This window comes from Zalophus californianus, chromosome 11 (assembly GCF_009762305.2).
Source record: "Zalophus californianus isolate mZalCal1 chromosome 11, mZalCal1.pri.v2, whole genome shotgun sequence".
In the NCBI taxonomy this organism is placed as follows: domain Eukaryota; kingdom Metazoa; phylum Chordata; class Mammalia; order Carnivora; family Otariidae; genus Zalophus; species Zalophus californianus.
In genome coordinates this window covers 100248145-100275987 of record NC_045605.1, presented here as the reverse complement: position 1 = coordinate 100275987, position 27843 = coordinate 100248145, and the positions used below count along the sequence as shown (strand labels likewise).

At 52.7% G+C, this 27843-nt stretch overlaps 2 protein-coding genes across 6 annotated transcripts in view; one reads left to right on the top strand and one right to left on the bottom strand.

Annotated features, from left to right (window-relative positions):
• The window catches only part of P2RX3 (purinergic receptor P2X 3), a 29418-nt gene extending 11823 nt beyond the window's left edge, over positions 1-17595 (bottom strand). Inside the window, exons 1-8 of the mRNA XM_027579308.2 lie at positions 15546-17595; positions 8473-8608; positions 7988-8059; positions 7689-7752; positions 6896-6989; positions 6519-6596; positions 5635-5776; positions 5036-5172 (exon numbers count right to left, since the gene is read on the bottom strand). Coding sequence (XP_027435109.1) covers positions 5036-5172; positions 5635-5776; positions 6519-6596; positions 6896-6989; positions 7689-7752; positions 7988-8059; positions 8473-8608; positions 15546-15664 — 842 coding nt within the window. The 5' untranslated portion in view covers positions 15665-17595. The remainder of the gene's footprint in view (positions 1-5035; positions 5173-5634; positions 5777-6518; positions 6597-6895; positions 6990-7688; positions 7753-7987; positions 8060-8472; positions 8609-15545) is intronic.
• Positions 17596-17683: 88 nt separating this feature from the next.
• SSRP1 (structure specific recognition protein 1) lies at positions 17684-27523 on the top strand. 5 transcript variants are annotated; one of them, XM_027579306.2, is made up of 18 exons: positions 17684-17816; positions 18329-18428; positions 19350-19535; positions 20057-20162; positions 20451-20641; positions 20748-20978; positions 21112-21215; positions 21319-21447; positions 21719-21940; positions 22670-22742; positions 22854-22862; positions 23154-23292; positions 23430-23475; positions 25089-25218; positions 25644-25814; positions 25981-26069; positions 26604-26790; positions 27038-27523. In XM_027579306.2, exons 2-18 carry the CDS (start codon positions 18375-18377, stop codon positions 27107-27109), a joined length of 2139 nt encoding a protein of 712 aa, XP_027435107.1. In that variant the 5' UTR covers positions 17684-17816; positions 18329-18374; the 3' UTR covers positions 27110-27523. The 5 variants fall into 5 exon arrangements, with proteins under 5 accessions (XP_027435107.1, XP_027435106.1, XP_027435105.1 ...); XM_027579305.2 differs by having other exon boundaries at positions 17693-17816; positions 18293-18428; XM_027579304.2 differs by having other exon boundaries at positions 17711-17816; positions 18276-18428.
• The last annotated feature ends 320 nt before the right edge of the window (positions 27524-27843 follow it).

Sequence of the window (27843 nt, the reverse complement as noted above, 5' to 3'; positions counted from 1 at the left end):
GGACAGGCTAGACATTAAAATTATAAAAGGCTGTATAAATTCCGGATCGCTCTAATGGTCTCTCCTTCCACTTGAACCTAAACAAAGAGGGAAATGGATCAGGGCGAAGGCAAGCAAAATACATTCCCGTCAGCGGGGCCTTCAGGCATCTCTGTGGAGATGATGGAAGATGGCTGCTTTTTTAAACACATATTCTATGGCTTTTGGAAGGAGAAAAATCCAGATTGCAGAAAGAATGATCAAAGCCAAGGGCGCACTTTCGATTCCATCTCTGTCAATTGGCCTAAGATCTTGCTGATCTGCACGTTTGTGCATGGGAAGCAGAGCAGGCGCCAAATTTCCGAGCTCCAGGAAAGCTGTTGTGGGTACATTTCCAACACGAAACCATCACTAGAAACACCTCCGGCATGAGGAACATCTAGCAGCTGAACAAGTGTTTTCTGTCCCAGACACCAAGACAGGAAATCCAAAACTGCCTTGCCTTTTTGTAGCAAAGCTGACTCGGGAGCTCTCAGAGGAGAAATACGAATCCGACGTCGCGAGACGCACCGTTTTGCTTCTGTCCATCGTTCCCGCCATCACTGCTGGGCCTGTCTCTCCCGCTCGCTTCTTTGTTGCAAACACTCTGACGATGTGACGGTGGAAGGTGTGCTAGAAGCTGCGGCTACTGATGGACCGGGTCCCCGGGTTTGAGTCCCGATGTCCCTCTTGCTTAAGCTGTATAATCTTGGGCAAGTCTCCGTCTTTCCGAGCCTACTATGGGGGTGTGGGGGTGAGCTGTGAATCCTGTCAAAATAGGCACAAAAAGGCTTTGCAAACTTAACTCTAGGGGCTCTCAATCTGAGGTCTGGGGATGGGCTTTAAAAGATCTTCAGAGTCCCGGAGTTGTATGCCTCATAAACACAGAGAAAAAGCACTAGAGGGAAGCCCGCCAAACTGTCCAAGATGTTAACTTCCTATAAGGGGAGAAAGGCTGGAGGAAGGAAAGGGAGTCTCCACATCATCATGCCTATGTATCAGGATCGCTTGGATTTATTACTCTGAGGATGTATTTATATCTTTTTTTGTAGAAATAAGATATATATATATATATATATATTTTTTTACAAAGAAATTGCCTGCAGAACTGCTCATGTGTATGAATATGTGCATCTTACTGGGCATCTGGTCCATGAGTTCATCCGGGGGCTATAAGGGTTAGAGACCTCCAAGTGTTCATGAAGGAAAGCCCTGGTCCGGCGCTCCTGCCTTCCCCACCCTACCCTGGGCTGCCCCCCCTGGCAGCTCCTGTCCCCCCAGCAGTATCTCTGGGTCCCACTAACTGCTTCCTGCCTTCGCCCCTTCAAACCTGGTGGGCAGTCACCAATGTCCCGTTGCTGGTCCCAGGCCCTGTGCTATCCTTTGTGGCTTCCCTACATCCTGCCCACACCTTTGAAACAGTCCTTTTATTGAACTCTCCTCATGTCACCCAGTCTGCGTGTGCTGTTTCCTGCTGGGACCCTGACTGCTACGGTATTTTCAATCGGTTTTTGTACCATCTCTGCCCACATACTCCCATGCGCTCGCATACATTCACTCACACACTCGCATACACACACACACACACACACACACACACACACACACACACACACAGGCCCCGCTCAGGCACACTCACCCACAGATTCACGCTCATCCCCTAACAAACACACCCGCTCACTCAAAGACATAGTACTCACATCCCCCAGAACCGTGGCGGGGGAGGGGGTAGCTCCCTGGTTAAAATCCTGTGCCGGTGAACGGAGGGTCCCCCTGTGATGCCAGAACTCAGCCCTTGTCTACACCCCCCCTGCTGGTGGGGTCCCTGGTGACTCTCGCCAGTTCTTTTTAGAAATGCTGTCCTTTGCCCACTACTAATCCGGATGGACCCACCAATGCCACATCTCAATGTACTTGGAAAGAGGCTTCATAAAAGTACCAAATTAAAGTGGCTCCTGGAGAGGTTAGCCATACAGAATAGATATAGGAGTGAAAACAAAATCTTTCCACCAAGTTTCAGGCACGTCTTCATGTCAGTGGCTGTTAGGTTGGGACAGATGGCAGCTTCAGGAGATCACACAAATAAAGATTAATTTCGGTGGACGGCACCAGGTAATTTGGGGGAAAGTCGAACGGAGACACATTCTGGCTCAATACAAGGTCACCTTTCCAATAATTGGAGCTGTCAATGAGGGACAGGCCATTTTGTGAAGTGGCCCCATGTTTGGGAGACTGATGTAGCTCGAGCTGGGACAAATGACCTTGAAGGCTCCTTAGGATGTCTCTGTAACCTTGGGCAAGTCACTTCCCCTCTGAAATTTCTGCTTCCTCATCGGTGGAATGGCCACCTCAGCCTGGGGTGTCCCAGGGGTCCTCGGTGGCTACCAATTCTCTAAATCTCTGATCCTACAGGCAAAGAGCTGCAAGAAGTGGGGTGGGGGGGCATTTGGAAAGGAGCTGCAGAAGTAATTAGTGATGGAAATGAGAATCTCTAGCTGCCTCTTGCCTGAGTGTGCAGATTAAAACAAGGCTGACTCTTGGCTGAATGACTGCATTTCCTCCAGAGCAAATGGCAACAGTAGGACATTTAAAAAAACTCTGGCCTCTGTTAGAGAGGGAGTAGCAGACGAATTTGTTGGGGACACAAAAGGCCAGACCCTGAATTGTGCCTCCAGCAGCCGCTAGTCCTTTAGCCTCTGTGGACCTCAGTTTCTTCGTTTTTAAGTGACGGAAGTATCAACCACATGGGCATGTTTTTTTGAGGATTCACAAATATGAATGTCCCCAGCCCTCCTGGCTGTGTGGAAATCATCCAAGAAAAATGTGTTTGCGTCCAGGCTCTCATGCCTACTGGCTGTGTGACCTGGGGAAACTGGCTTCATTCTGCCAAGTCTTTGTTTTCTCATCTGTGAAGTGAGGGGATTGTGGCATCTACTTCACAGAGCGGGTAAGGAACAATGGACCAAAGCGCATGAAACACTCGGCACCCAGGGTGGTGAGTATGGTGCCCACAGATCGGGAGGTTTGTGGGATCCGAAGGTCTACCATTATCAGAAACAGCAGTGCCGAACCTGGCTGTGATCTTTATTCTCTGTGGCCTCTCCAACGTGGGCGCTTGGCTCCGCCTTGGAGATCCATGTGGTGCCAGTAGCTTGAAAGCAATATGAGGTGGTGGGTGGGCACCCAGGGGAGGGATCTGAGGGGGCTTGGGCGGAGACCTCTGCTTGTCATGGCTGCCAGATGCCCCCCCCCATGCCATCGCTCTGGAAATTCTTTTAAACTACAGGGGGGTCAAAATGAGCAGCTTTGTCCCTTCCTACTCTGGCCTGGGGGTCTTTGGTGAGGGGGTTAGTTATTTGGGTCCACACCTCTCATAGGCCCCTGGGGGTTAGGCTCAGGGATCCTCGGATCTGTCTGCCCAAATACAACCTAAGCTGATTTAGGACCAGGTCCACCTCACATTCTGCCGTGTGGAGTGGGGGTGAGGGGGGACCGGGAAGGGGAGTCGGGGTGGAGGGGCAGCTGAAGCACAATGCACTGGAGATTGAGAACTCCACACCATTGCTTCTTTAGATCAAAGAGCTTGTTCTAAAACTGTGTGGCACCCGTAGTAGGGGTCTTCATCATAGTTCACATTCTTCATAAGCTCTCCTGCCAAGTAAGTTATTTGGGAAATTGAAGAATTCCCACTGGCCACAGGGAAGTTATGAAGATGAAAACTTTGCATTTTAGATCCTGAGAATTTTATTAATATGTTGCTATTTTAAGCCACCATACAAATATCCTTTGTATTGATTTCTGTGTGATGTACCCACTGAATAAATATGCCAATTTCTGCCAGGGAGCTGAACAGTATTTTTAACCTACTTTAAAATATGTGTTGTTTCCTATGGTTTTTTAAAGTTTGGAGTTGATTATGAAAGCACTTTCAATTTTAAAAAATTCTTCTCTCCAGAGAATATACATATATATTTTAAACTATTAAATATAAAGTGTAATGGGACGTAGTTTTAGATGTAGTTTTAAAACTACAAATAAAAGTAAGAAAAAGGTGAAATGATTATTTTTTTTGCTTATGTCTGCCATTATATTGGAAAACACCACCACCACAAAGAAAGTTTGAGTAACAATTCTTTGGATATATAACTGAAGTATATTCTTATGTGTACTTTTTTTTTTTTCCTGATCACTGCCTATTTAGCCAATGTCTCCTGTTTAGTGTATAGCACTGTTGTATGTAACCAGGGCTCTGCCAGAAACTTCCGGGTCTTCAAAAATCAAGGGCAAAACAAAACAGAGAGCTGAAGCTTTTCACACCTTGGCCAATAGGATCCTCAAGATAATGGTACTATGGCCATTTCATAGACGGGGAAATTAGGATGGGAGAAGACCAAGGGCTTGCTCAGTTTCAGCTGGTTCCAGATAGTTAACCCCAGGTTCTTCTTTTTCCTTTTCTTCAAGATGGGGGTGATGGGAGGGGGCGTCAGGGAGAGATTCCTTATGGCTCAAGGCCATTGGGGATATAAACTAGATGATATTTAGAGACCGGTTTGAGCTCTTGGTTGGAATAGCAAGGGATCACTAATGATCATTGTGGTTATTTGTGAGTCAGATGAAACTTCCTGGTTATGAACAGAAAGACAAACTTCCCATCTTGTAAACTGATCCCACTATTGCTCTGGCTTTGTGGACTGAGAAACCTTAGAAAATGCAGGCACCGGAGAAGGGCTGCCTGGGCGTCCCTTAGGCTCAGGACAGCTTCAGAGCCAGAGCTAAGAAGGGCTCAGAATCACAGCACATGCATTCTGGGAGACCTTGGTCACATGCTCACACCGCTGACATAGCCTGTCCATCTCCTAGGGACGGCGACAGTTAGAAAGCCCTTCCTGGTTTTGAGCCAACACCTGACGGGGGTACATGGGGTCTTTTCTTCCCGATATACACGGCTGCTGGAGGTGTGACTCTTTAGAACAGCCCCTGCTTCCTCCTCCCGAGGTCCCAGGAGACAGGGGATTACCTGAAGTTGTAGCCTGGGGAGACGCTGCTCTTCTCCGAGACGCTGTCGAGCCGGGTGAAGGAGTATTTGGGGATGCACTGGTCCCAGGCCCTGTCCAGGTCACACACCCAGCCGATCTTAATGCCTAGGACTCCACCCTGTGCAAAGGGGCCACATATGAGGAGGGAGGGCTGTCTCCGCCGCCTGCCAGGGTGGGGGCTGGGGGTCGTGACACACAGACACGTGATTCTTCCTATTGGCACACGCCGCTTAGTAAACAAAGTACTGCAGTCAGGGACGTGGACCTTTGGGTCTCTAGATCCTGCTTTTGTCTTGCTTCTCTTAGCAGCAATCCAGGATCCACTTTCCCGTTGTGTGGGCTTTTTCAGAGCACTAAGGTCAAGTGTGAAGGCGGGAATGGGAGACCGAGGCTTGGCGGGAAGGGTGCGGGAGGCACGGCCCCTCAGGTCAGGGGTGGGAGCCCGCGGCGAGGCACAGAGCCAGTTGCAGGCCTGACGTGCTTCCACTAGGTGGCGCTGCTGCCTCGCCGCTGCTCCGCCTTCCCGGTAGTTCCACCCTCCGCATGCCAAGGGGCCCCGGGTCTTTCGTGAGGTCCTCACCGTGCTGGCCAGCTTGGCAAAATCCTGCCCTGCAAACTTGACCACATCCCCCACCCGCAAGATGGGGCAGAAGGGGGCCTTGTCAGGGTGGAAGCGGCACGTCTTCATGTCAGCGGCTGTTAGGTTGGGAAGGAGGTTTCCCCTGCGGAGGAGGAGAGGAGAGAAGCAAGGCCCAGGGGCTGGAGTGAAGACAGGCATGCACCAACGTCTCTGGCCTTCTCCAGCCCAGGCAGGAGGATCTGGGACCTGATGTCTTGGATACTCGCGGGCTCTGTCTCCTCCATTCCTGCATCTTCCCTATGACTCCTATCCCCTCTCTCTGCATCAGGGTTGAGTGTGTTCGTGTCTAATGTCCCCCAGCTCCCAGGCTGGGGGTCCCAGGGCGCAGGAGTCACGCCTGACTTCTCTCAGCACCTCCGTGGTGCCTGGCGTTGTGCTTTGTACATGCCTGATGCCCACTGGGGGCCTGCCGAGGGAAGGAGTCAGTGAACTCCTAACTAGCCTGTCAAGAAGGGACGCCCCCGCTTGGGCTTGACGTGGGAGGAAAGGAAAGGACATGACGTCCCCCCTTGGGCCCTGACCTTTGCAGGTATCTGGACTCCAGGCCCAGGTGGAACTTGACCCTCACCTGCCTCAAGCAGAGCTCCCATCTGTGTTCCGAGCCCCAAGGCGGGAGGCTGGCAAAGAGATTGGCTCCAGGGCCCACCTAATGCTCGCTGGTCAAGGCCAGCTAGGAGATCGGGGCTAGGAGCCCCAGGGAGATGGGCAGGGGGTGAGAAAGTGTGGAGAACCGTGTGGGCGGGATTCTCCACCCCTCTGAAAATGAGCTGGCAGGGTGGGGTGGGTGCCCTGCTTTCTGCTTTAGGGAGGGAGCTGGGACTCACTTCTCAAAGTTGAAGAGGGGGAAGCGGATGCTGTTCTTGATGAAAATAGTAAAGTTCTCGGCTTCCATCATGACAGGCCTGTGGGTGAGAACAAGGGGGCCTTAGCTTCTTGGGAAGAGGAAGAGGAAACACGGGGCTTTCGCCCCAGGGACCACCTTTCTCGGTGGACGTTTCCCACCGGGCACCTGGTCATGGCCTCTCTGGGGCTCTAGGGACAGAGGGAGGGGGGTGGCAGGTGAGGCGGGGGGAAAGGCGCCATCCTGAGGCCACTTCCCCCCCAGAAGTGGATACTACTAGGGGAACCCAGGAGACCCTCTGCAGGCTCGAGATGCAGAGCTCCCCCTATTGGCAAAGGAGAGCTGGGGCGGGGTCCTCACCTTTCCACTGTGTCCACCTCGGTGGGGCACCAGCCCTGGATCTCACAGGTCCGGAGCACAGAGCTGTAGTTCACGCACCGGCCGGTGAGGATCCCTGCCAGGGGGAGCCACACGTGCTGGGTGCCTGCCTGGCCCTTTGCTACTCCCTCACCCCCACCCCACCTCTCATCAGGGACCACCCCCCATTCAGGGATGCCGCAGGGGAGGGGACAGACAGGCAGGGCAGGGGAGGTGGACCCGGGGTACAGGAGCCCTGCTGAGCTCTCGCCCTTGGCTCCTCCTGAGCCCTAGACCAAGCTAAGGGGAGGTGACAGCCTTCCTCTGACATGTTCTGGGCCCAGCCACCCTGAGGGCCCTGTTCTCTTTGTTCCCAGGGCACACCGTGCTCTTCCTTGCCTCCGAGTCTTTGCTGTAGCTGTTCCTTCTGCCTAGAATGTTCTTTCAAACCCCTTCTATCCTGCCAACTCCTTCCCATCCTTCAGGGCCCATCTAAAATGTCCCTGCCTCTAGGAAGCCAGGGGGGGCCCCCTACCTGGAACAGATCCCTCTCCCTTCCCCAGCACCCACTGCCCCCCTTCACAGCACTTGCTGCCTCATGCAGGCCTGCTCCCTGGGCTGCAAGCTCCTCCGGGGGCGGCCCCCACCGGGTCTGACACCAGCCAGTGTCTTAAGTGCTGGCAGAATGGCGAGGAACAGGCCAATTCCCACTTTCTCCGCCATGGGGGCTGTGCTGCCTTCCAGGGTCCCACGAACACCCTGGGGTTGTAAGGGGGTGGGGAAGGGCTGCACTCACCCCCACCCGGGAAGCGCTGAGGCCCGCACTGGCTGTCTGATACACAGCGGTACTTCTCCTCGCTCTGTGGGGAGACACGTCTGCAGGTGGGTGTAGGACCCTGCTCTGGCCCTGGATGAGCCCTTTGGCTCCCAGTGCTTCCCCATAACCAGGGGCCTTGGGAAGTGGAGGTCTTGAGACATAGCTCCAAGGCTGGAGCTCGACCTCTGCATATAACCACGCCCCTCCCTGCCACCGCTCCCCACTCCCAACGTTTTCTTCCTTGACCTGCTCCAACCAACCTCCCTCCCTCCCCTCACCTCTGGGCAGAATCCTTGCATCTGGTTTTCAGTGACTATCATCTTGGTGATGATGACAAAGACAGAGGTGCCCTTGGTAGGAGAAGGGAGAAAAAAAAATTCACCAGTACCAATCCCCATTCTACAGGTGGGGAAACTAAGGTGTGGGCTAAGAGATCTGGCCAAGGTCACAGGGCTAATAAAGGGCAGAGGTGGGTCCAAGTCAAGTCCAGCCACCCACCTAGCTTCTCTTGCTCCCTCTGTGTGTTGTGTTGATCACAGGATGAGTGTGGCAGAACCTACCCCACTGTCCTGATGCCTAGGGCTGCACTCTGGAGGGCACCCCCTGACCCCCCCTCCCCGGCACCTCCCAGCCGCTGCGGAGGGGTTTCTCTGATCACTAATGCCACACACGCTGGTTTGGGGATCGGATCCCATTGGCACCCTCCTTGCCTTGCCCCAGCATCTGGGAATCTACCTGTGGCCCTGGGGTAGGGGAACCATACCTGGGGTGGGGTCACATAATCAGACACGTCCATGACTCTGTTGGCATAGCGTCCAAAGCCCTTCACCTTGGTGACGACCGAGGACTCAATGGCTGTGTCCCGCACCTGGTAAGCCTTCTCGTGCAAGAAAACCCACCTGGGCAGGAGAGCAGGGATGGAGAGTAAGAGAGGAGGGTCTAGGACCAGCAGAGAGAGGCCAGGAGGTTTTCTTCCCCAACACTAGACCGCATGGAGTGTCCGGTCAGGGAGGCCTGTGCTGGAGGGGAGGGACCTCGCCCTGAGTTGGCTTAGAGTGGTTTTTTTCCATCTTTCCCATTTCCCGCTTCAGGACCATTTGTAGACTTTCTCCCCTAACCGCCCCATCATGAAATTTTAAAAGTATAGATATTAACTTATGTGCTGTATGTATATTTGTGCTTTACACATAAGAAGAGTGAGATTTTTTTTATCCCTCAAGAACAAATTTTCACCCCCTTGAGGGTGACATCACTCCTTTGCCAATGCGTAGTCATTCCCCCTGACCAGGAGGCCACCTCTTTGGCAGGCAAGAGGAGGGACAAAGCATCCCAAGCCTCTGACCCTGAGCATCCCAGGCTTTGCTCATCCCAGGTGTATCCTAAGTGCCGGCACATAGTAGGTGTTCAGTAAACAAGGCAGTGAAGGCATTTGGGAGCTGGGTGCTTGGAGGAGTCTCCATCTGTGCAGGCGCCAGATGAGAAGGGTAGAGGAGGAAGGTTGGGGCAGCCGCTGAGCCTTTCCCTGGCAGGTAGGAGTTGGGTTAAGCAGGGAGAGGCCGCAAATCTTATTCCTTGCATTGTGCTGCCACCCAGTGGACATTTACCTGTACTGCCTTTTTCCCCGCGGCCAGGATCAGGGAGGGCCCCCTTCCTTCCACCCCCACGTCCCTCCCCGGACTCTGGCAGCTTTCCCCAGCAGCAAGAAGAGCCTGCAGGCAACTCTTCCCTCTGCAGTTCTGTGAGGTGCCCGCCTTTCTCGTCACAGCCCTCAAGGCTCGACCCACTCTCCGCCTCGATAGCAGGCTTCCAGCCTGCGGCCTGCCCTATCTGTAGCCCGACAGCACACTGGCAGGCAGATGCTGTCACTGTCCCCATTGCACGGATGAGAAAAGGTCATCAAACACGTTTGGAAAATGCCGCACACACTCTTACTTTTGGAGAAATGCTGGTGACATCTTGTAGAGTCGGGGAGTGCACTTTTGGAAATGCTCGATTAGGGCATTTTCTGCTGGCTAACCAGGGAGGCATAAGGTTGAGGATGAGCGGGAGGAGGGGACTGGAGACGGTGTAGTGCAGAGAACACAAAGCTGGGGGCGCGCTAGGCTGGGAAGCTGACCTGACGGCTTTATAAGGAGGGAGTTGGGACTTCAAGCCTGGGAGCTTTCCAACCCCAGAAAGTTGTCCAAGAGCAGACTGCTGTGGGAGGTGGTGAGTTCCACATGCCTGGGAAGGCTTAAGGAGAGGTGTTCAGTTGGGGGGTGGTTGGATTGGATGACCTCTGGGTCCCCATAGAGGGGAACAGCTCCTGGGTCATGCTGGGGGGTCACAGTCACCTGTGGGATGGGGCACCTGCCCGTCATGTTTGTGCTCACACAGGCTGACATTTGCAAGAGACTCTTCGCTCAGTTTTCAGTGAGGGGGCTGGGAGTTATCCCCAGCATGGGGCTTCCCTCATGCGCTTAAATTCCGAATGCGAATGCTCTCTTGAGTGGGAGAGAAAGGGTGGAGTCACAGCGCTGGTGGATGGCTCCTATCCTGTCCCCGGTTTTATTGCTGCTGCTGTAGAGCAGGTGGTGCCCTGAGGGATGCACCGTTAGGAGGGGGTCACAGGTTTGTAGAAGGCTCTTACGAACACCCCGCCTGTGTGGACTTTTGTGGTGCTATGTGCTTTCCTTTCCTAGCACCTTTCTTCTTTTTTTTTGGAAGGGGAGGGGTTTCATCAAGTCTCATAAGGAAGTATGGGTTTCACAGAAATGTCATCCACCACCTTATGTCCGAATGAGTATTATCAGCTCACGGGTGGGGGCCCTGCGCAGTGGAGGGAGTGAGGCTGAGGGCCCAGATCTCCCTGCTCCCAACTGAGCGCACCTCTGTCCTGAGTAGAAGCCACAGTTGCAATACGCCCTCTAGAGCCTCAGTGTGCCTGGCCACGGAATGGACACATCTCTGAGTGGTGATCTAATGACATGGTTTCCCAAGGCCCCCTACCCTGTCCTTAAAGTCCAGGAACATTTGCAGATGAGAAGCGGGGTTCAGATTATTATTATCTAACCAACACAGCCTGCTGAGTGCTCTATGTGGTAAGGGTTCATGGAGTCCTTACCACGTCCCAGTGAGAGCCCTTTATTGTTCTGCTTACGTTACAGATAAGGAAACAGAGGCACAGAGTACTGTGCTAACTTGCCAAGCCGGTAGGTGGGCTCCAACCTGGGCAGACTGCTCAGAACCAACTTACACCCTGAACGGGATCCTGGTCCCGGTGCTGCTGGTCCTGTCGGTCACTAGGGGAACATCTGCAGCTCCGGGAAAGTCTCAGGGGGAAGGGCCCTAGGGCTCGGAAGAACAATTAACCTATCTCGCTCACCTTTCTCCTCCTTCAAGGCTCCTTCTTGTGCCCAGTGGGTAGGAGAGGCCACATCAGAATTCTCTGAGTTAAATAATAAGCGGAAGAATTTCAGTGGCCCCTTGGGGCCCAAGGACGTCATCAGGGCAGCTCAAAATAAGGGGATGCTTCATTTCCAGAACAGAGGGGGCTGAGTCTGTCTCTAGAGGCCAGGGCTGAGGAGATGGGGCAGGACTAAGCCTTCAATTCTTGGCATTTACTCTGCTGCTCTTATTTTTTTTCCTCGTGTTCCTGGTTTATTATTTATAGACTGGAAGGCGGGTGGCAGCTCCTTGGCAGGTGGGATGTACAGGAAGGAGGCCAGAGCAGCATCCCGGCACCCTTCTGTCCACCCCCAAGGAGTCAGGGAGGAGGCTGCGGAGTGGGCGTGGGGAGTGTGTGCTCTGTGCGCCAGGAGGAGAGGGGTCTCTGAGGAAGGTGTGGGCTGGATGGCGGGGAAGGGGGAGGTGTGTTGGGGGATCTAGGAAATGACAATTGTTGCCCTCTATTAGTGGGTCTCCCATTTCAGGCAAGGCACTTGACATGATAGTTCTCCTTGCTGTAACTCCCTGGGGTAGGCATTCCTAAACCCATTTTCCAGATACAAGGACTGAGACTTAGAGACGTAAGGTGACCTGTCCAAGCCCCACTCCTAGTTGGTGTCACAGTGAGGCTTCTAACCAGGGGGTCCTCGTTCAAAGGTCTCCCCATCATGGGGCTGCAGAGAGGGGTGGGGGAGACAAGAGTGACACTCTTCTCTGCATCTGTAAGGTGGGTTCCAACAGGTCTTCCCACCATACTTGTCACCTAGTATCCCACGGGATGCCTCAGGGTGCTATTCTAGGCTGAAATGATGGGGTGGTGGGTCAAGAAGGTGGAATTCCAGGCCCTTCTCTTTAAGCTAGAACAGCTCCTCTGTTTAACCAATTTATGTATTGAGCTTCTTCATAAGATTCAAAGTGAGGCATGGGGCACCTGGGTGGCTCAGTTGGTTGGGCATCGAACTCTAGATTTTGGCTCAAGTCGTGATCTCAGGGTCGTGGGATCGAGCCCCACATCAGGCTCCATGCTCAGCGTGGAGTCTGTTTGTCCCTCTCCCTCTGCTGCTCCCCCCGCCCTCTCTCTCCCTCTCACTCTCAAATAAAGAAGTAAATAAATAAAAAAGATCTTTTAAAAAAAGATCCCAAACAAGGCTGAATATTATGAACCAAATGGGACAGCTGTGCAAATAGTGAGTCTGTGGATCAGGTTTTGCAGGGGGAGGAAGGGATGGGGAGAGCAGGGCTGTGAGGGGTCCAAGGCACCACCAGCCACTACAGGTCCTTCTGATGATGGAGCATCAGATGGCCGGGAGTGGCCCTCTTCTGGTTTGCAGGGAGGTGGCTTCCTTCCAGGAGGCTCTGCAAACTAGCTCAGGCCATGGAACAGCCAGCACTTCTGGAAATTCAGTCCCTAGGGATCTCCTGTGTCTTAGGATCCCAACAAGAGATTGGTTCTTAGGAAGTGCCGCCCCACAGAGGAGACTGGGGATTGCCACCTGGGCCCTGGGAAAGCCATGTAGAAACACCACTGGTGTCTCTATGCATCTGGGTGGGTAATAGACACCAGGGATGAAGTGGTGTCAACTCCAGACAAGCAGCTGAGGCTGGAGCAGGGGTGAGAGCACATGTGGAGACAATTAGCTGGCATGCTGTGGTAAATGCATAAGAGAAACGGTTGGCTCATGTTACACGTGTCCTAGGAAGACTGTGCATCTGGTCTACCTCGCAGGGATACTATGGAAGAGATTCAAGTCCTAGTTAGATATTAATATTACAGCGTTAAAAATCCTTTCAAATTCTACTGAGTCTAGGCCACCATCATCTCTCTCAATATACTGCACTGCCCTCTCCAATCACTGCATTCACTCCTACCCACTCCAATCACTCAGTGAATTAGCCAGAGTGATCTTCCCAGCTCGGATCTCATTGTCTGTCTCCCCCCCGCCCCTGCCCCCAGACACACAGACACAGACACAGACACAGACACACACACACGCACACACACACACACACACACACAGAATTCCCATCCATTGCCCCTGTGTCAAAACGAAAGCTCTGAGGGTGTCTGAGGTCTGGCTGGGTGTGATCCCACCCCCATCTTACAACCACCCTCACCTTTGCTCCCTCTGCTCTAGCCATAGAGACCTTCTTTTCTTCTCCCCATTTGCCTGGCTCTTTCCCTTCACAGAGCTGGGTTTCTCTGCCTTGAACGCTCTTTCTTCCCTTTTTTTCTCCTGGGTTGCTCTTACTTATCCTTCGGATCTTGGCTTGGGCATCACATCTCCAGAAAACCTTCTCTTAGCTCCCCGACCAGGTCAAATGCCTCCATACTAGCAGCTCTCCTAGCACTGTGCACCTCTTCTTCAAATCTTGAGCCACAGTTGAAATTTTACATTTGTTTTGTGGAGGTTGTTGATTAATGTGCATCTCTTGCATTGTAACCTCCATGAGGGTGAGGGCCCTGTCTGCTTTTGCCCATGTTCTATGCTTGGTGCACAATGCCTGGCATGAAGAAATGCTTGATAAATTTCTGCTAAATTAAACACAATGGATTCATGAAGTCCTAATGGTGCCTGGGCTCATGTGCACAGAGATGGGGCTCAGGCCAGGGGGCTGGGCTACAGACTGCACAGATGTAACTGGAAGGAGCAGCTCCGTGGGGAGCTGTCAGGCTGGGAGATGGATGGGGTTGGATATCAAGACGCCAAAGAGCCTCTCATGCTTGTTTCTGCAGGCCGGGCTCCAGCACTGAGGATCAGAGCATCAGATCATATCACAATGAAGGAGAGACAGGGGCAGCGGGAGAGCAGAGCAGGCTGGTCCAGCAGCCGCTGTCTACCCTCCATCAACCTTCCACCTGGAGCCAACAGAGTCAGGAATGTGCTGAGGCAGCTTTTGGACTCACCTGGAGCCCCACACCGTCTTGTGGGTATAAACAGTGACAGCATTGCATGTACATGCGAACATGGAACATTTAAGAACCAACTTTGAGCCAGCCTCTGGAGATGCAGACACAGAACATTTGCAAACACCATACCTCACAAAACCTCGAAGTTGTAAGTAAGCTTCAAGGCCATTTTTCTTACCCCAAAGCTTGAATCCCTTCTCTAATATCCCTGAGAGAAGTACTAGAAATACAGCCTTGCCTACAGCAGCCACAGAAATGAGTCCTACTGGCTCCCACAAAGCATGCAAAGCAAAAAAAAAAAAAAAAAAAAAAAAAAAAATCCCTTGATCCACGCCTGCCCACTTTTCCACACACACGATCACACACTATTCCGACCTTTCAGGCAAGGAGGCCCACGCACACGCAGCTCCAGCCCATGCGCACACCGGATGTCTTCTTTGACTGACTTGAATTAACTCATGACAGTTGTCCGTGGCTTGTCGTTTCTCATACACAGAGCTATTGTCTCAGGCAACAGCGTGAGACTAGAGACCCACACGCCAGGAAAGAAAACTCTAGAGGTTTCTGCCTGTCATTTCTGGTGCCCACCAGTGGGTGCAAATGACCACAAGAAGGACGGAACCATTGTCTGCTCCATGGCCCTTGGTGCATATGTGTGCGTATGTGTGTGTGTGTGTGGGGGGGTGGATGCCTCTAGAGGTGGGAGCCGAGAGGGGGTGTTCGGATCACTGGCTCTTAAGCAACTCCTGGGATGGGTTATATGGTACAAAGTCAGTAGCAGTAGAGAATTTATGCTTTCTGGGAAAGGGGAGTGTTTCTGGATTCACGAGGAGGTCCCCTGGATTGTGTGCAGAAAAGCCACTTTCCCCTGAGCACCTCTTCCACTGAGTTATTTGTGCCCGTGTCTCTCCCCCTCCCCAAGCCGCAGACACCCTGCTTTGTCCTACCTTCCAAGAACAAGGGCTTCTCCCCTTGCCCTGTTCTTTCACCATCTCCTCAAGCCAGCAGGGGAATCCCTCCTTCCAAAGCGGTCCAGTTCTCTCCTTCCCATCCCACCGTCGACCTGATCGACCCATGACTGTCTCCCTCATGTCAGCGCCATCCCTTCCCCTTTCCTGTGCTCCCTCCTCTTTGTGAGACCCCAAAGCACTGGCTGAGGAGAATGGGAAGGTGTGAAGGTGGTCTGTTCTCTGGGGGGAGCAGGAAAGAAGGGAGAGGGGAGATGGTCACTTGGGACCTCTCCTGGTGGAGGGTGGCACCAGTGCAAGAGCCCCACTTCTTGCGGTGTGTGCCTAGAAACCACTCTCTGACTCCAGAGGATTTACTGGGGAAAAGAACTAATCTGGGGACCAGATCCCTGGTGGGGGTGGCAGAGTCCAGTTCTTGGACTCCAGAGTAGAGACTGTTTCCTCCAAGAGAGAAGGTCAGGCAGCTGGACAGCAACACTGACGGGACACCAAGCAGCCCTCCCCTGCTATGACCCGAAGGGCCACAGGACTCACCCCACGAAGTAGGAGATGATCAAAAGCTGGACTGCCCGGTTGATGACCCCAATGGTCCAGCTCTTCACAACCACTGACTTGGTGGTCTCGTAGGTGAAGAAATCTGACACGCAGTTCATGCTGAGAGAGCATTCAGGGGCCACTCAAAAGGGACCCAATGGTGGCCTCAGGGGGGAGAGGTCCTCAGGACAGGGAGAAAGAGATCAAAGCCTGGAGGGGACAGCTTGGAGGGGCTTGAGGAACGGGGAGCCTGTTCCTTTAAGTCAGGCAACCCTAGCTCAGTGTCCAGGCTCTCTCTGCCCTTGACACTCTGGGCTGCCAAGAGTCCAAGGCCAGGGCGGGGGACCCCCTTTTTGTTCGTCTCCACCCCACTCCCCTGTGATGTCACGGCAGGGGTGGGGTCTCCAATCCCCGGCTCCTGATTGCCTGGGATGCAGCTGGCTAGGGCCCTCTGGGACTAATGTTTTATCTGCACTCCGTCTACCCTTTCTGTTCTGTTCTCTTATGCTGCATCTTCATCCCTGCTCACCAGCTGCTTCATGCTCTCCTTAAAGCTCCTTGCAACGCCCCAGCCCCAGCCACCTAATAGCCTTCCCAGGGCTGGGTGCCCCCTTCATTCGTGAATGCCTTCCCAAAGCCACTCATTTCGGCAACCGACCGCTCCCTTCCTGAGTTGCCTCCAATAGCATGGGTCTCGGGGAAGGGTCTCTTGAATATTTCTCTTGATCTCCTGGGGCGGGGGTGATTAAAGAGTCATATAGTTCACGTCCCTAACTCAAGTCAGCAGTGGCTGAAGCTCGACCTGCAGCACAGCATTATCCCATTGGGGTGTTTTGTTTTATTTTGCTTTGCTGTACTGTTGAGTTTACTTATCTGAATCTTTTGTTTGATAACATGCTCCTGGAAGGCTGGGGCTGTTCCCATCTTGTTTACGAGTTTCCTCAAATCCTAGAACTCAGTGGGAGCTCAATCCGTAGTTACTGAATCCAGCTGAATGTATGTTGCTAGACAGTGCTGGAATAGCCATTTCCCAGAGTTAAAGTCATGAGTTCAGGGAGCGACAGAGCGTTCCTGCCGTCTCTTATCCCAGGATTGAGTTGGCAAGCTGGCATAACCAAGATTGTCAGGGAAGTCTTGAATTTAAATATTCCATCCTAGGGGCGCCTGGGTGGCTCTGTCAGTTAAGCATTTGCCTTTGGCTGGGGTCATGATCCCAGGGTCCTGGGATGGAGCCCTGCATAGGGCTCCCCGCGCCGTGGGAAGCCTGCTTCCCCCTCTGCTTCTGCTTGCAGCTCCCCCTGCTTGTGGTCTCTCTGTCCAATAAATAAATAAGATCTTAAAAGAAAATTCCTAGCAGGACAGGTACCATCAATCGTGCTGGGTGTAGAGGAAAACTAGAGGGGGGTAAGGGGATTTGGGGCCCTGGGCAAATCCTCTTTGGGCCTCGGCTTTCCCATCTGCAAAGGAAGGCTGCGGGGGACAAACTCAAACACCTCTCCTAGGCCTGGCCTTTTGGCGGCAGGAGGGCGCACGGCTTCTGCCATCCCGCGCTGACGTGGTTTCGAGTCAGGGCCGGCTCTGAGGTGACTGACTCGCGCGCTTGAACTTGACACCGCCGTTCGCGAGCCTCTTCCAGGCCTCCCCGACACTTTGGTTTCAGAAGTGAAGTTTTTGGGTGCGGACTGAGAACTCCTTTCAAAGAGGATCCAGTCCCACGTGACGGGGGAGAGCAGGACAGTCACCGTGACGCCGACACCCCGGGTGCGGGCGGGTCATTTCCCTCCGCAACTCGAAATGTCTTGTCTTCTTGCCTCACAGACTCCTTTCTACTCCACACAAAAGCCACTCCTGTGCAGGACGGACGGAAAGACACACACACGCGTATGCGGGAAGCGTGACAAGGGAAAACGACAGAATTTCTCTCCAGAACCTAGTCCTCCACTGAAGAGGTGTAATTTTTAAAGAAGGAGCCCTACACCCTCCCTTCTGCGGTGCGACTTGAATCGCAGCTCCCCTTCCGGCAGGTCCTCCAGAGCGGTTGACGCTCTAGGAGGCCGCCTCGTAGGCGGGCCCGGCTCGCGTCTCTCTAGCCAGCGCACACCCTCTCTATGGTCCATGCGCGGCTTCCGGTGGCGGGACGCGGGGCCGCGCACGCGGGAAAAGCTTCCCCAGCGTCCCCCCCCAATCCCCCTTGTCCCCGCCCCCCCTCCCGCGTCCCCCAGCGCGCCCACCGGCCGCACCTGGGCCGTCGCGAGGCTGCAGCTTGAGGAGGTGGGTGGTCTCCGGCCCCGTGCCCTGGGAGGACGCGGGCCCCGCTTCCCCCCGCGGGACGCTCAAGATGGACCGTTCCGCGTTCGAATCCACGGGCAGCGGGCGAATCCATTTTAGGGGGCGGGGGAGCCGCGGGTCTAGGGCCGCGACGCGGTGGGAGCGCTGGGAGGGAAACCTTGCACTGGGAGCTGGGTCGGGGCGCGGCTGAGGTGCAGGCCCCGGGCAGGTCCCGGGGTTCTGCTGCTCGTTGCCATGGCGCCCGGTGGAGCGCCCCGGGCGGGTGTCTGGTCCGGCTGTAAGCGCTACTCCAGGCCGGGTCGTCCAGCCCCGGCTGGGCCTGACTCCTTGAGGTCTGCAGGGCCTGCTGTAGGTTCCCAGGCAGAGGAGATACTGAGACTTCCCAGGCTCAGCCAGGGGTTGCCACCTGGCTCCATCCATGGGCCTTTGATGTTTGTCTAGCCCCCTCTTGAATTCAGATTCCTAACCTGCTGAGTGTCTGCACACCCACCCAGGAGTTGGGGCCCAGCTCCCAGTTGAGGCCAGCAGGGGCAGAGCAGTATGGCGGAAACACTGGAGTTCAACGACGTCTATCAGGAGGTGAAAGGCTCCATGGTAAGAAGGACCTGGGCTTTTTAGTATAGGCTGAGAGAGGGAAGGAGGAGTAGACTTTTTGTCCGTCAGTAAGAGCTTACTTTGATGACGTTGCTATTTTAGAAAAGGAGTCTGAGGATAATGTGTAGTTGGTGTTTCCCCAGCAAAAGGCAGTGCATCCAGATCTTCCTCCCCTTCCAGTGGGGTTACATCCCCAAAAACTCATTGTGAATTGAAAATACTGTTTAAGTTGAAAGTGCATTTAATACATCCAACCTGATGAGCATCGTAGGTTAGCTTAGCCTTAAACAGGTTCAGAATGTTTTCATCAGTGTACGGTTGGGCAAAACCATCAAACACAAAGTCTACTCTATAATAAAGTTTGAATACCTCGTGTAATTTATTAAATTGTGTCCTGAAAGTGAAACAGAACGGGTAGAAAATGGTTGTGTGCATATCGGTTGTTGACCCTGGTGATCAACCCTGGTGGTTATGTGGCTGGCTGGGAGCTGCCACTGCCCAGCATCAGGAGAGGATTGTACCACCTGTTGCTAGCTTGGGAAAACATATTCAAAATTCAAATTATGGTTTCTGTTCAATGAGTATCATTTTCACACCATCATAAAGTTGAAAAATTCTAAGTTGAGCCATTGTAATTCAAAAAATGTCTGTATAGGAGTTCTAGGGTCACAGTTTGAAAGGGACCGTTCATGCTGCTCCATCCCAGTGCAGACTAAGGACCTGCAGGGGATTTGGATGCCAGGGTTTGGTTTTAGGATCCAGATTTCCTGGTTACTTGTCTCTTCTTTCTGACCCTCACCCCTGCAGCTGTTGGTCCTGCATCTGTGTCTGGCCAGCCCAGTGTAGGTTTTGGGTGGGATTGTCTATGCCCTGTACACAGTGTGTATTGTAGCCTTGCATTTGGGCCTGTTTTTCCAACAGAACGATGGTCGGCTGAGGTTGAGCCGCCAGGGTATCATCTTCAAGAACAGTAAGACGGGCAAAGTGGACAACATCCAGGCTGGGGAGTTGACGGAAGGCATCTGGCGCCGTGTTGCCCTGGGCCACGGACTTAAATTGCTTACAAAGAATGGCCATGTCTACAAGTATGACGGCTTCCGAGAATCGGTGAGGTGTCTTGTGGCCACCTTGTTTGTTTTTAATCTTCTAGAAAGATTTGGGGCTCCTTTGATAACCATGTAATTGCTAGTTTTGGCTTCTCAGAGCAGGGCCATTGTGGCCATTAAGCAGTGTTCAGCTTTGGGTGTCTTGTGCTTTGACTCCAGGTTTTCTACCGTAGTGATTTTTTTGGTGGTTTCTGCTCATTGTCTTTATCCAGATTCAGGGTCTTAGTGCTTTAGTTTGAGGTTTGTTTTTCTGTTTTGAACTGAGTTAAAGATTTTACTGCATTTTAATTTCCCTTTCATCAAAGCACTGCCTATCCAAAATCAGAGAGCATTGTGAGGCCTATGATCAGGAATGTCATTTCCATACTTTACTCCTCCCCTACTCTGAGACCCAGTCCCCGGCAACAGTTTCTGGGTTTCTGATAGAAGGTAGATGGGGGCAGTTTCTCAGAGAGAATCCCAGAATGTTTGTGTTAAGGCCACCAGGGTTTACGGGGACTGCTCTCTCCCCTCTGCCCACAGGAGTTTGAGAAACTCTCGGATTTCTTCAAAACTCACTATCGCCTTGAGCTCATGGAGAAGGATCTCTGTGTGAAGGGTTGGAACTGGGGAACAGTGAAGTTTGGTGGTGAGTCCTGGGGAAGACTGAGGTTTGGAGGAGAAGGTAGGATGAAGGGTTTCAGCCTTTACCTTGTTTTGCTCTTTTTCCACTACAGTTTCTGATTTCCTATCAGTTTGTAATTCATCATAAATTTATTGAGGACCAGTAGTGTATGAGGCACTGTGCCTGGTCTTGCAGGTACAGTGTGACCAAATAGCGCAGTGCTCTGTCCTTGGGATCGACAGTCTGGTGGGAACGTCGTTTATGCAGACCTTAAGGGATGGAGCTTGCGGTTGATAAGCCCTTTCCCCGCAGGGCAGCTGCTTTCCTTCGACATTGGCGACCAGCCTGTCTTTGAGATACCCCTCAGCAATGTGTCCCAGTGTACCACCGGCAAGAATGAGGTGACACTGGAATTCCACCAGAATGATGATGCAGAGGTGTCCCTCATGGAGGTGCGCTTCTATGTGCCTCCCACTCAGGAGGATGGCGTGGACCCAGTTGAGGTGAGGCCTCCCCTGGTCGCCTGGAGAACAGACGGTGCTGAGCAGGCCCTGGGTGGCCTGGGAGCAGGATCCCCCGCTGCCTGACTACCAGTGTGTATTTTTGCAGGCCTTTGCCCAGAATGTGCTGTCTAAGGCGGATGTGATCCAGGCCACCGGAGACGCCATCTGCATCTTCCGGGAGCTGCAGTGTCTGACTCCCCGAGGCCGTTACGACATTCGGATCTACCCCACCTTTCTGCACCTTCACGGCAAGACCTTCGACTACAAGATCCCCTATACCACGGTGCTGCGTCTCTTTTTGCTGCCCCACAAAGACCAGCGCCAGATGTTTTTTGTGGTAAGCAGAAACCATGGGGGCTGGATCTCGTCCTGGTTTTTGCCCTGTAGATCGGTCTTGCTGGTGTTTAGTTAATGAGCAATTCTTGTGGAACACTGATTGGTGTGAAACCTTGTCGGCTCTTCCTTACCAGATCAGTCTAGATCCCCCCATCAAGCAGGGCCAAACGCGTTACCACTTCCTGATCCTCCTCTTCTCCAAGGATGAGGACATCTCCTTGACTCTCAACATGAATGAGTGAGTGTGTCCCTGAACTCCTGTTCTTCCCCTGTCCAGGCAGGGGACTGGTGTGCCATTAGAAGGCAGCAACGCTTGTGACCTCGCCTTCCTCTCTTTGTAGGGAAGAGGTGGAGAAGCGCTTTGAGGGGCGACTCACTAAGAACATGTCGGGATCCCTGTACGAGATGGTCAGCCGGGTCATGAAAGCGCTGGTCAACCGCAAGATCACAGTGCCAGGCAACTTCCAAGGGTGAGAGTGCCGGCTTGGAGTCCTGGCCTGACTGGGGGGCACTGTGCTGTGTCTTCTTGGTAAATCCCTCCTGGGCTGGGAACGCAATCTCCTAGAGGTCTGGTTGGGTCAGAGCATGATGGGTGTCAGTTGTCTCCATCAGAGCAGCGTAGCGGGGTTTACTCACTCGAGGGCCTGAGAACATGTGTGTCGCTGCTGAGAGATGTGCCTTTGGCTCTGTGCCACCTGCCCCTGAGGGAGGCACTGACTAGGCTCCTGGCCTCCTCCACAGGCACTCAGGGGCCCAGTGCATCACCTGCTCCTACAAGGCGAGCTCAGGACTGCTCTACCCCCTGGAGCGGGGCTTCATCTACGTCCACAAGCCACCTGTGCACATCCGCTTTGATGAGATCTCCTTTGTCAACTTTGCTCGTGGTACCACCACCACTCGTTCCTTTGACTTCGAAATTGAGACCAAGCAGGGCACCCAGTATACCTTCAGTAGCATTGAGAGGTGAGAGCTTCTTCCAGTCACTTCCTGGGCATCCTGGTCTGGACCGAGCCTCTACTGGAAAGCCTGGCATGGCATGGGGCCCTCTCTGGGCCTGTGACTCTTCCCCAACTTTTCAAGCCTTGAGCAGAATTTTTCTTTTGCTTCCCTGGGATTTGGTCCTTCTTGGAGTGCTCAGCCTTTGAAAACCTCTCCCTGGCTTGCTTTCTGTACTTAAAGTGTTTCCCATATTGTGTGTTCAGTACCAGCCCTTCTCCACTCCCCCCATGATGGAAATGCTATCTCTCCCTTTCCTGGAATGAGCTCTGTGCCCGAGAAAACAGCAGCTAATGTTTATTAAGTGCTCACTGTGGGCTAAACGTCTTCCAAACATCTTCCCGCTTCACCCTCATGACAGTCTTGTGAAGTACGAAATTCAGACTAGCACAAAGGTGAAAATGTCCCTTTCTCTGACGTTTTCCCCCTGCTTTGGGCATATCTGGTGAATAGGTACACACCAGCCCCACCTTTTCTTTCCCAGACGCTTGAGACTCTGCAGGTTCCTTTCGAGACTAGTGTCTGACTCTTCCTTACCACCGTCCTCTGGGGCTCTCTGAGCTGTTAGCTTGGGTAATGTGGTCAGTAGCTCTAGGCCCCACAGCCTGTCCCAGCCTGTGGGTGTCAGAACAGCGTGCAGCCCATCCTGGGCATGGGCCCCGCCTGTCTAGTAACCTGGTGCATCTCGCCTCACAGGGAGGAGTATGGGAAGCTGTTTGATTTTGTCAATGCCAAAAAACTCAACATCAAAAACCGAGGACTAAAAGAGGTACCTGTGTGTGAGGGAAGGATGACCCTTTTCTGATCTGTTGGGGGTGTGGAGGGAGCAGGGATTCTTCTGCCTTCTTTTTCACTCTCTCTTTTCTTCTTACCCTTATAGAAAAAAGAGGTGCGTGTGACCCTCCCCCCTTCCCGGTGCAGGTTTCCTCAGCATGACCTTAGATCAGTCTCGGCTGCCTCAGGAGCCCTCAGTGGGGCTGGGAGAGGGAGGGGCTTGGACTAACCCGGTCGGCAGGAGGTCCTCGGGCACAGGCCCTGCACGTCGCTGTGTGTGGCCAATCCAGCCCCAGGGTCTTCTGGGAGCTGATCTTACTCACAGGCATGGGGGGCGTGCTTTTGAGTGTGCAGGGTTCTGGCACCAGGGTGAGTCGGCCCTCGCTCACCTCTCTCCCCTGGCTAGGGCATGAACCCAAGCTACGATGAATACGCCGACTCCGACGAGGACCAGCACGACGCTTACTTGGAGCGGATGAAGGAGGAGGGCAAGATCCGGGAAGAGAATGCCAACGACAGCAGCGATGACTCCGGAGAAGAAACCGGTGGGCCAGCCTCAGCAGCGCCGGGGCGTGAGGGCGCTCAGGAGCCTAGGCTCTTGCCTGGGGCCAGAGCCGGGCGTCCGGGGAAGAGGGCAGGATCTCCATTTGGGGCAAAGCTGATGCATCGTGCTCTTTTTCAGATGAGTCATTCAACCCAGGTGAAGAGGAGGAAGACGTGGCAGAGGAGTGAGTTTTGGTTCCACGCCCAGGGGGGAGGTGGAGGCCTGTAACCTTAAGGGACCAGACGATATCCGGACATTTCTCATGTCTTCACATTAGCTACTGAGCCAGGGTGGCAAAGTGACCTCCACCGAGGTATTACACGGAAATGCTTTGGAAATTGTCGAGGGCTTTGCAAGTGCATGGCACAGGGTAAAGCCAAAAAATACAGTGGGGAGATAATAGGAATAAGAACCAACGCCTGCCCACTTCCTTGCTGGGATTTTTGGGGTGAGTTGTTGAATCTCTGTATCCTCACCTAGAACCTCATGGTGGTCCCCCCATGCTGTACTGTGACTCAAACTGACTTTAGCATAAAAGGGAGTTTTGTAAGTTCACGTAATGGAGAGTCCAGGGATATAATTGGCTTCAGGTACTTGGATCCAGATGCTCAAAAGTTGTGGGGAATCTGTTTTATTTTTTCTGATTTTCTTATTTTTAGATAGGTTTGGCCCATGCAGTGTCACATGACCCTCAGAAGCTCTGGGCAGGCTTAATCCAATTGGTTTAACACCCAGAAGTGCCTCTTCTCTCAGGGCAGTAGTGAACAGCACGGTCACTGCCCCTTCCTGAGGTTACCAGGATGTGTGCTGATGTGCTAGAACCAGGCATGTACCCATCCTTAAAGCCTGGGGGTGGAGTGAGCCCCTCCTGAATGAGGGCAAGGTGGTTCCCACAGAAAATTAGGAAGAATTTCTTTATCCAGAAGAATTGGAAATGGATGTTGGGCAGCCAAAAAACCCAACCTCCCCCCCAACCCCAAATAGATTATATATAGAGAGATACGTAGCTATATATACGTGTGTATACACGTAGCATATGTATATAGGAGTTGACTAGTTCTGCTGGCCACGTACTCATGAAGGTCAGTGAGCAGATGATTGCAAAAATCTCTTGAAAACCGGCACCACACAGGTGTGTCTATCTTCTGAGGAGTTCCATGCGTATTGGATAGAACTTAATTATATGGTTGTGGACGTACTTGGACAGAGGTCAGTTTCCCCTTTTAGATACGTATTTTTTAAGTAATCTCTTTACCCAACGTGAGGCTTGAACTCACAACCCTGAGGTCAAGAGCCACATGCTCTTCCAACTGCTGGTCAGGTGCCCCTAGATCCTATTTTATTATATTTATTTATCTTTAAAAAATGTTTCCTTTTCTATAGTAATTATCTCTTTATCAGAGAAGACTCTAGGGTGGATTAAGACAACTAACTCAAAGGAAGTGGTGAAGAGTGTTTAGGGTGTTTCTGGGCAAGATAAGACCAAGTGTCTCTCCCCAAGAGTATGGGGTTGGAGTAGGACATGGGTCAGGCCATGAGCAAAGACAGCAGCTGAAGCCCACTCGTTATTTTGTGTTTCATTGGTTGACTGATGGCACGGATGGGTGTTCAGAAAGGGCCAGGTGTGGGGAGGGGACCGCTGAAGCCACTTCAGCTGAGAGGAGGAAACGGGGTGGAGACTGTCCTGTGGCCCCATCTCCCCCCTTTTTGGGCAGGTAGCTTTAGACTTGTTTCCCTCCTGTCCTGAGGCCGTGGGGTGCTCTCTATCCCGGCTCTAAGCCCCCCTCTCCTTGGCAGGTTTGACAGCAATGCCTCAGCCAGCTCCTCTAGTAATGAGGGTGACAGTGACCGGGATGAAAAGAAACGGAAGCAGCTGAAGAAGGCCAAGATGGCTAAGGACCGCAAAAGCCGCAAGAAGCCTGTGGAGGTGCACACTCAGAATGGGAGAGTGCTGGGGAGCCATGCCCTTTACCTTCTCCTGTCCACCGCCAGTAGGGCCTCAGGTGGTCCTTCTGGGGCTGCTTTTTGTAGCCAGTGAATAATGGCCTTGAGGAGTATCTTCTTGGAAATTTTTTCTCTCTGGTCTTTGGGCTAATTAGCTTCTGGGAGATCTGAATTAGGAGACCAGCTTCTGTCCCAGGGGCCTGAGGCAAGGGGTCCCTAATGAGTGAGGTGGTGGGTGCAGGGGGAGGAAGACAGGGTTCCTGGCCTTGGGAGCTCTCAGTCTAGCTCTATGCCTATGTAGTCCTCTCATTTTTTTCCCCTCCGAGCAGGTGATCTAAATAATTTGTTTTGGAGAAGATGGGGGTCTATGAGAAATGGATGGCTGAAGGCATTTGGGTTTTTATGTAGGTGAAGAAGGGCAAAGACCCCAATGCCCCCAAGAGGCCGATGTCTGCCTACATGCTGTGGCTCAATGCCAGCCGAGAGAAGATCAAGTCAGACCATCCCGGCATCAGTATCACGGATCTTTCCAAGAAGGCAGGCGAGATCTGGAAGGGAATGTCCAAAGAGAAGAAAGAGGTGAATGGCAGCAGAGATGAGGGGTGGCAACTTAGTCACTGATAGCGGGGGCAGGGATGGTCCATCAGTGCACCTTCTCTGTACAGATTTTGTCTGCATCAGGGAAGAGGCCTCATTCTTCTCTCTCTCTTGTGTGTGTGTGTGTGTGTGTGTGTGTGTGTGACAGGAGTGGGATCGGAAGGCTGAGGATGCCAGGAGGGAATATGAAAAAGCCATGAAAGAATATGAAGGGGGCCGGGGTGAGTCTTCTAAGAGGTGAGTGTTGGGAACAAAATGGCCCAGTAAGTGCTTTTTTGGCATCTATTTTTGTGGGTCCAGGTTGAGAATTGGGGTGTTAAAGATAATAGATATGCTCTGACTGCATTAGGGCAGTGCTTTTCAAGTTGGGGTAGGCAACTGCCCAAGTATGGGTAATGTGGTAGGGAATTCCTGGGGTCACTGGATAAATGGGGCCCTTTCCTAGAGAGTTAGTTTTATTTGAAGGTGTGAAGGAATTAACAAAAAATTATGACAGAACATAACTCACACGAATTTTTAGAGATAAATCAAGAGATGTCAAACAAGTTCTGTATGTGAGTCTGCTTCAAGCTATGGCCCCTGATTCTTCTGGTTATTTACTTAGGAGGCTTTCCCTTGGGGCACTTGGGGCTCACCTGGCTGGCTGTTTGCATTTATAGTGAGAAGGGGCAGTGTGGCTGGGAGTGAGAAAAGCCCTGTTAAAGTTAGGGGTGGATTGGTTTTGATGGGTGAACCTGAAGGCCCAGGCCCTTTTCCCTCTTGCTGCTGTAGGGACAAGTCGAAGAAGAAGAAGAAAGTAAAGGTGAAGATAGAAAAGAAATCAACACCCTCGAGGGGCTCATCATCCAAGTCCTCATCAAGGCAGCTAAGTGAAAGCTTCAAGAGCAAAGAGTTTGTATCCAGTGATGAGAGCTCTTCTGGAGAGAACAAGAGCAAAAAGAAGAGAAGGCGGAGTGAGGTGCGGTCAGAGTTTGGGGGTGAGGGGCACCTGAGGCAGAGGGGTGGATGTCTAGGGCCTGGTTGTGGTAGGTAGGTCTGTAAGAGTAATGAGGTGGAATGGAAGGGTGCACATCAGAGGTTCTGAAGGCCAGTGCTGCATTTGGGGGGGTGGGTATGGAATTAGGGGTCCTTCACCCCTGAAAAGTAGCTTGCTGGGAGGGCAACCAGGACTCAGCCTTTCCCCTTAAGAGACCTTTGATTTTCAGGACTCTGAAGAAGAGGAGCTGGCCAGTACTCCCCCCAGCTCAGAAGACTCGGCATCGGGATCTGATGAGTAGAGAGGAGAAAAATTCTCTCTCCTTGGGCTTGCCCTGTCACACCTGCGGTCTCTCCACCCATGTTTTGGTACCAGTTTCTCATACGAAATGTAGTCCCTGGGTTTTGTGCCATCTTGACAAGCTCTCCTGCTGGAATGCACTGCACTGAGGCAGCAGGGGAGGCGTTTCCCTCTGCTTCCCAAGGATGGCTCTTTATCATTTGGGGAGAGATTGGGTGGGGCAGTGCAGTGCAGGGTGGAATCCTGGGCCTGCTCTCCGGACCTTAGGGCTGCTGCTTCTCCTCTTCACTTTGCCGCAGCAGGGGTCATGTGAGGTCGAGGCCTATAGCTCCTAAGGGGGGCCTATTTCTACTTTTATTTTGTATTTCTGGTCTGTGAAAAATCAACATTTAATAAAGGGAACTGACTTTGGAAACCATGTCCTAATGCCTTCTCTCTAGCCCTGTTGTATTGCACCCATTTTTGGGGGGTGGTGTTTACCATACTGTTTTGACTGGGCGGGGCCCTACCGGCCAGCCGGGAAGCAAGCCTCCAGGTACATCCTGTTCTGTTCCCGGTTGGACAAGCATTGGTTTTCACAATCTTCTGCCGGGGTGGGCCACCTGAGAGTCTAGAAATGAGAGCTGATCTGATTAGGAAGTCACTCTCACAATTCCACTCCATTAGCCAAGCTGAGGGGAGGCAGCTTCTGGCTCAGTCCTTAATCACCTATGAGTCAAGGGTCTTCCACGGGTT

Coding starts and splice junctions, on each gene's coding strand:
- SSRP1 (XM_027579306.2), top strand. CDS start 18,375: ATGGCGGAAACACTGGAGTTCAACGACGTCTATCAGGAGGTGAAAGGC. Junction 20,642..20,747: donor ATGGCGTGGACCCAGTTGAG/GTGAGGCCTCCC, acceptor GTATTTTTGCAG/GCCTTTGCCCAGAATGTGCT. Junction 21,941..22,669: donor ACCTTCAGTAGCATTGAGAG/GTGAGAGCTTCT, acceptor CTCGCCTCACAG/GGAGGAGTATGGGAAGCTGT.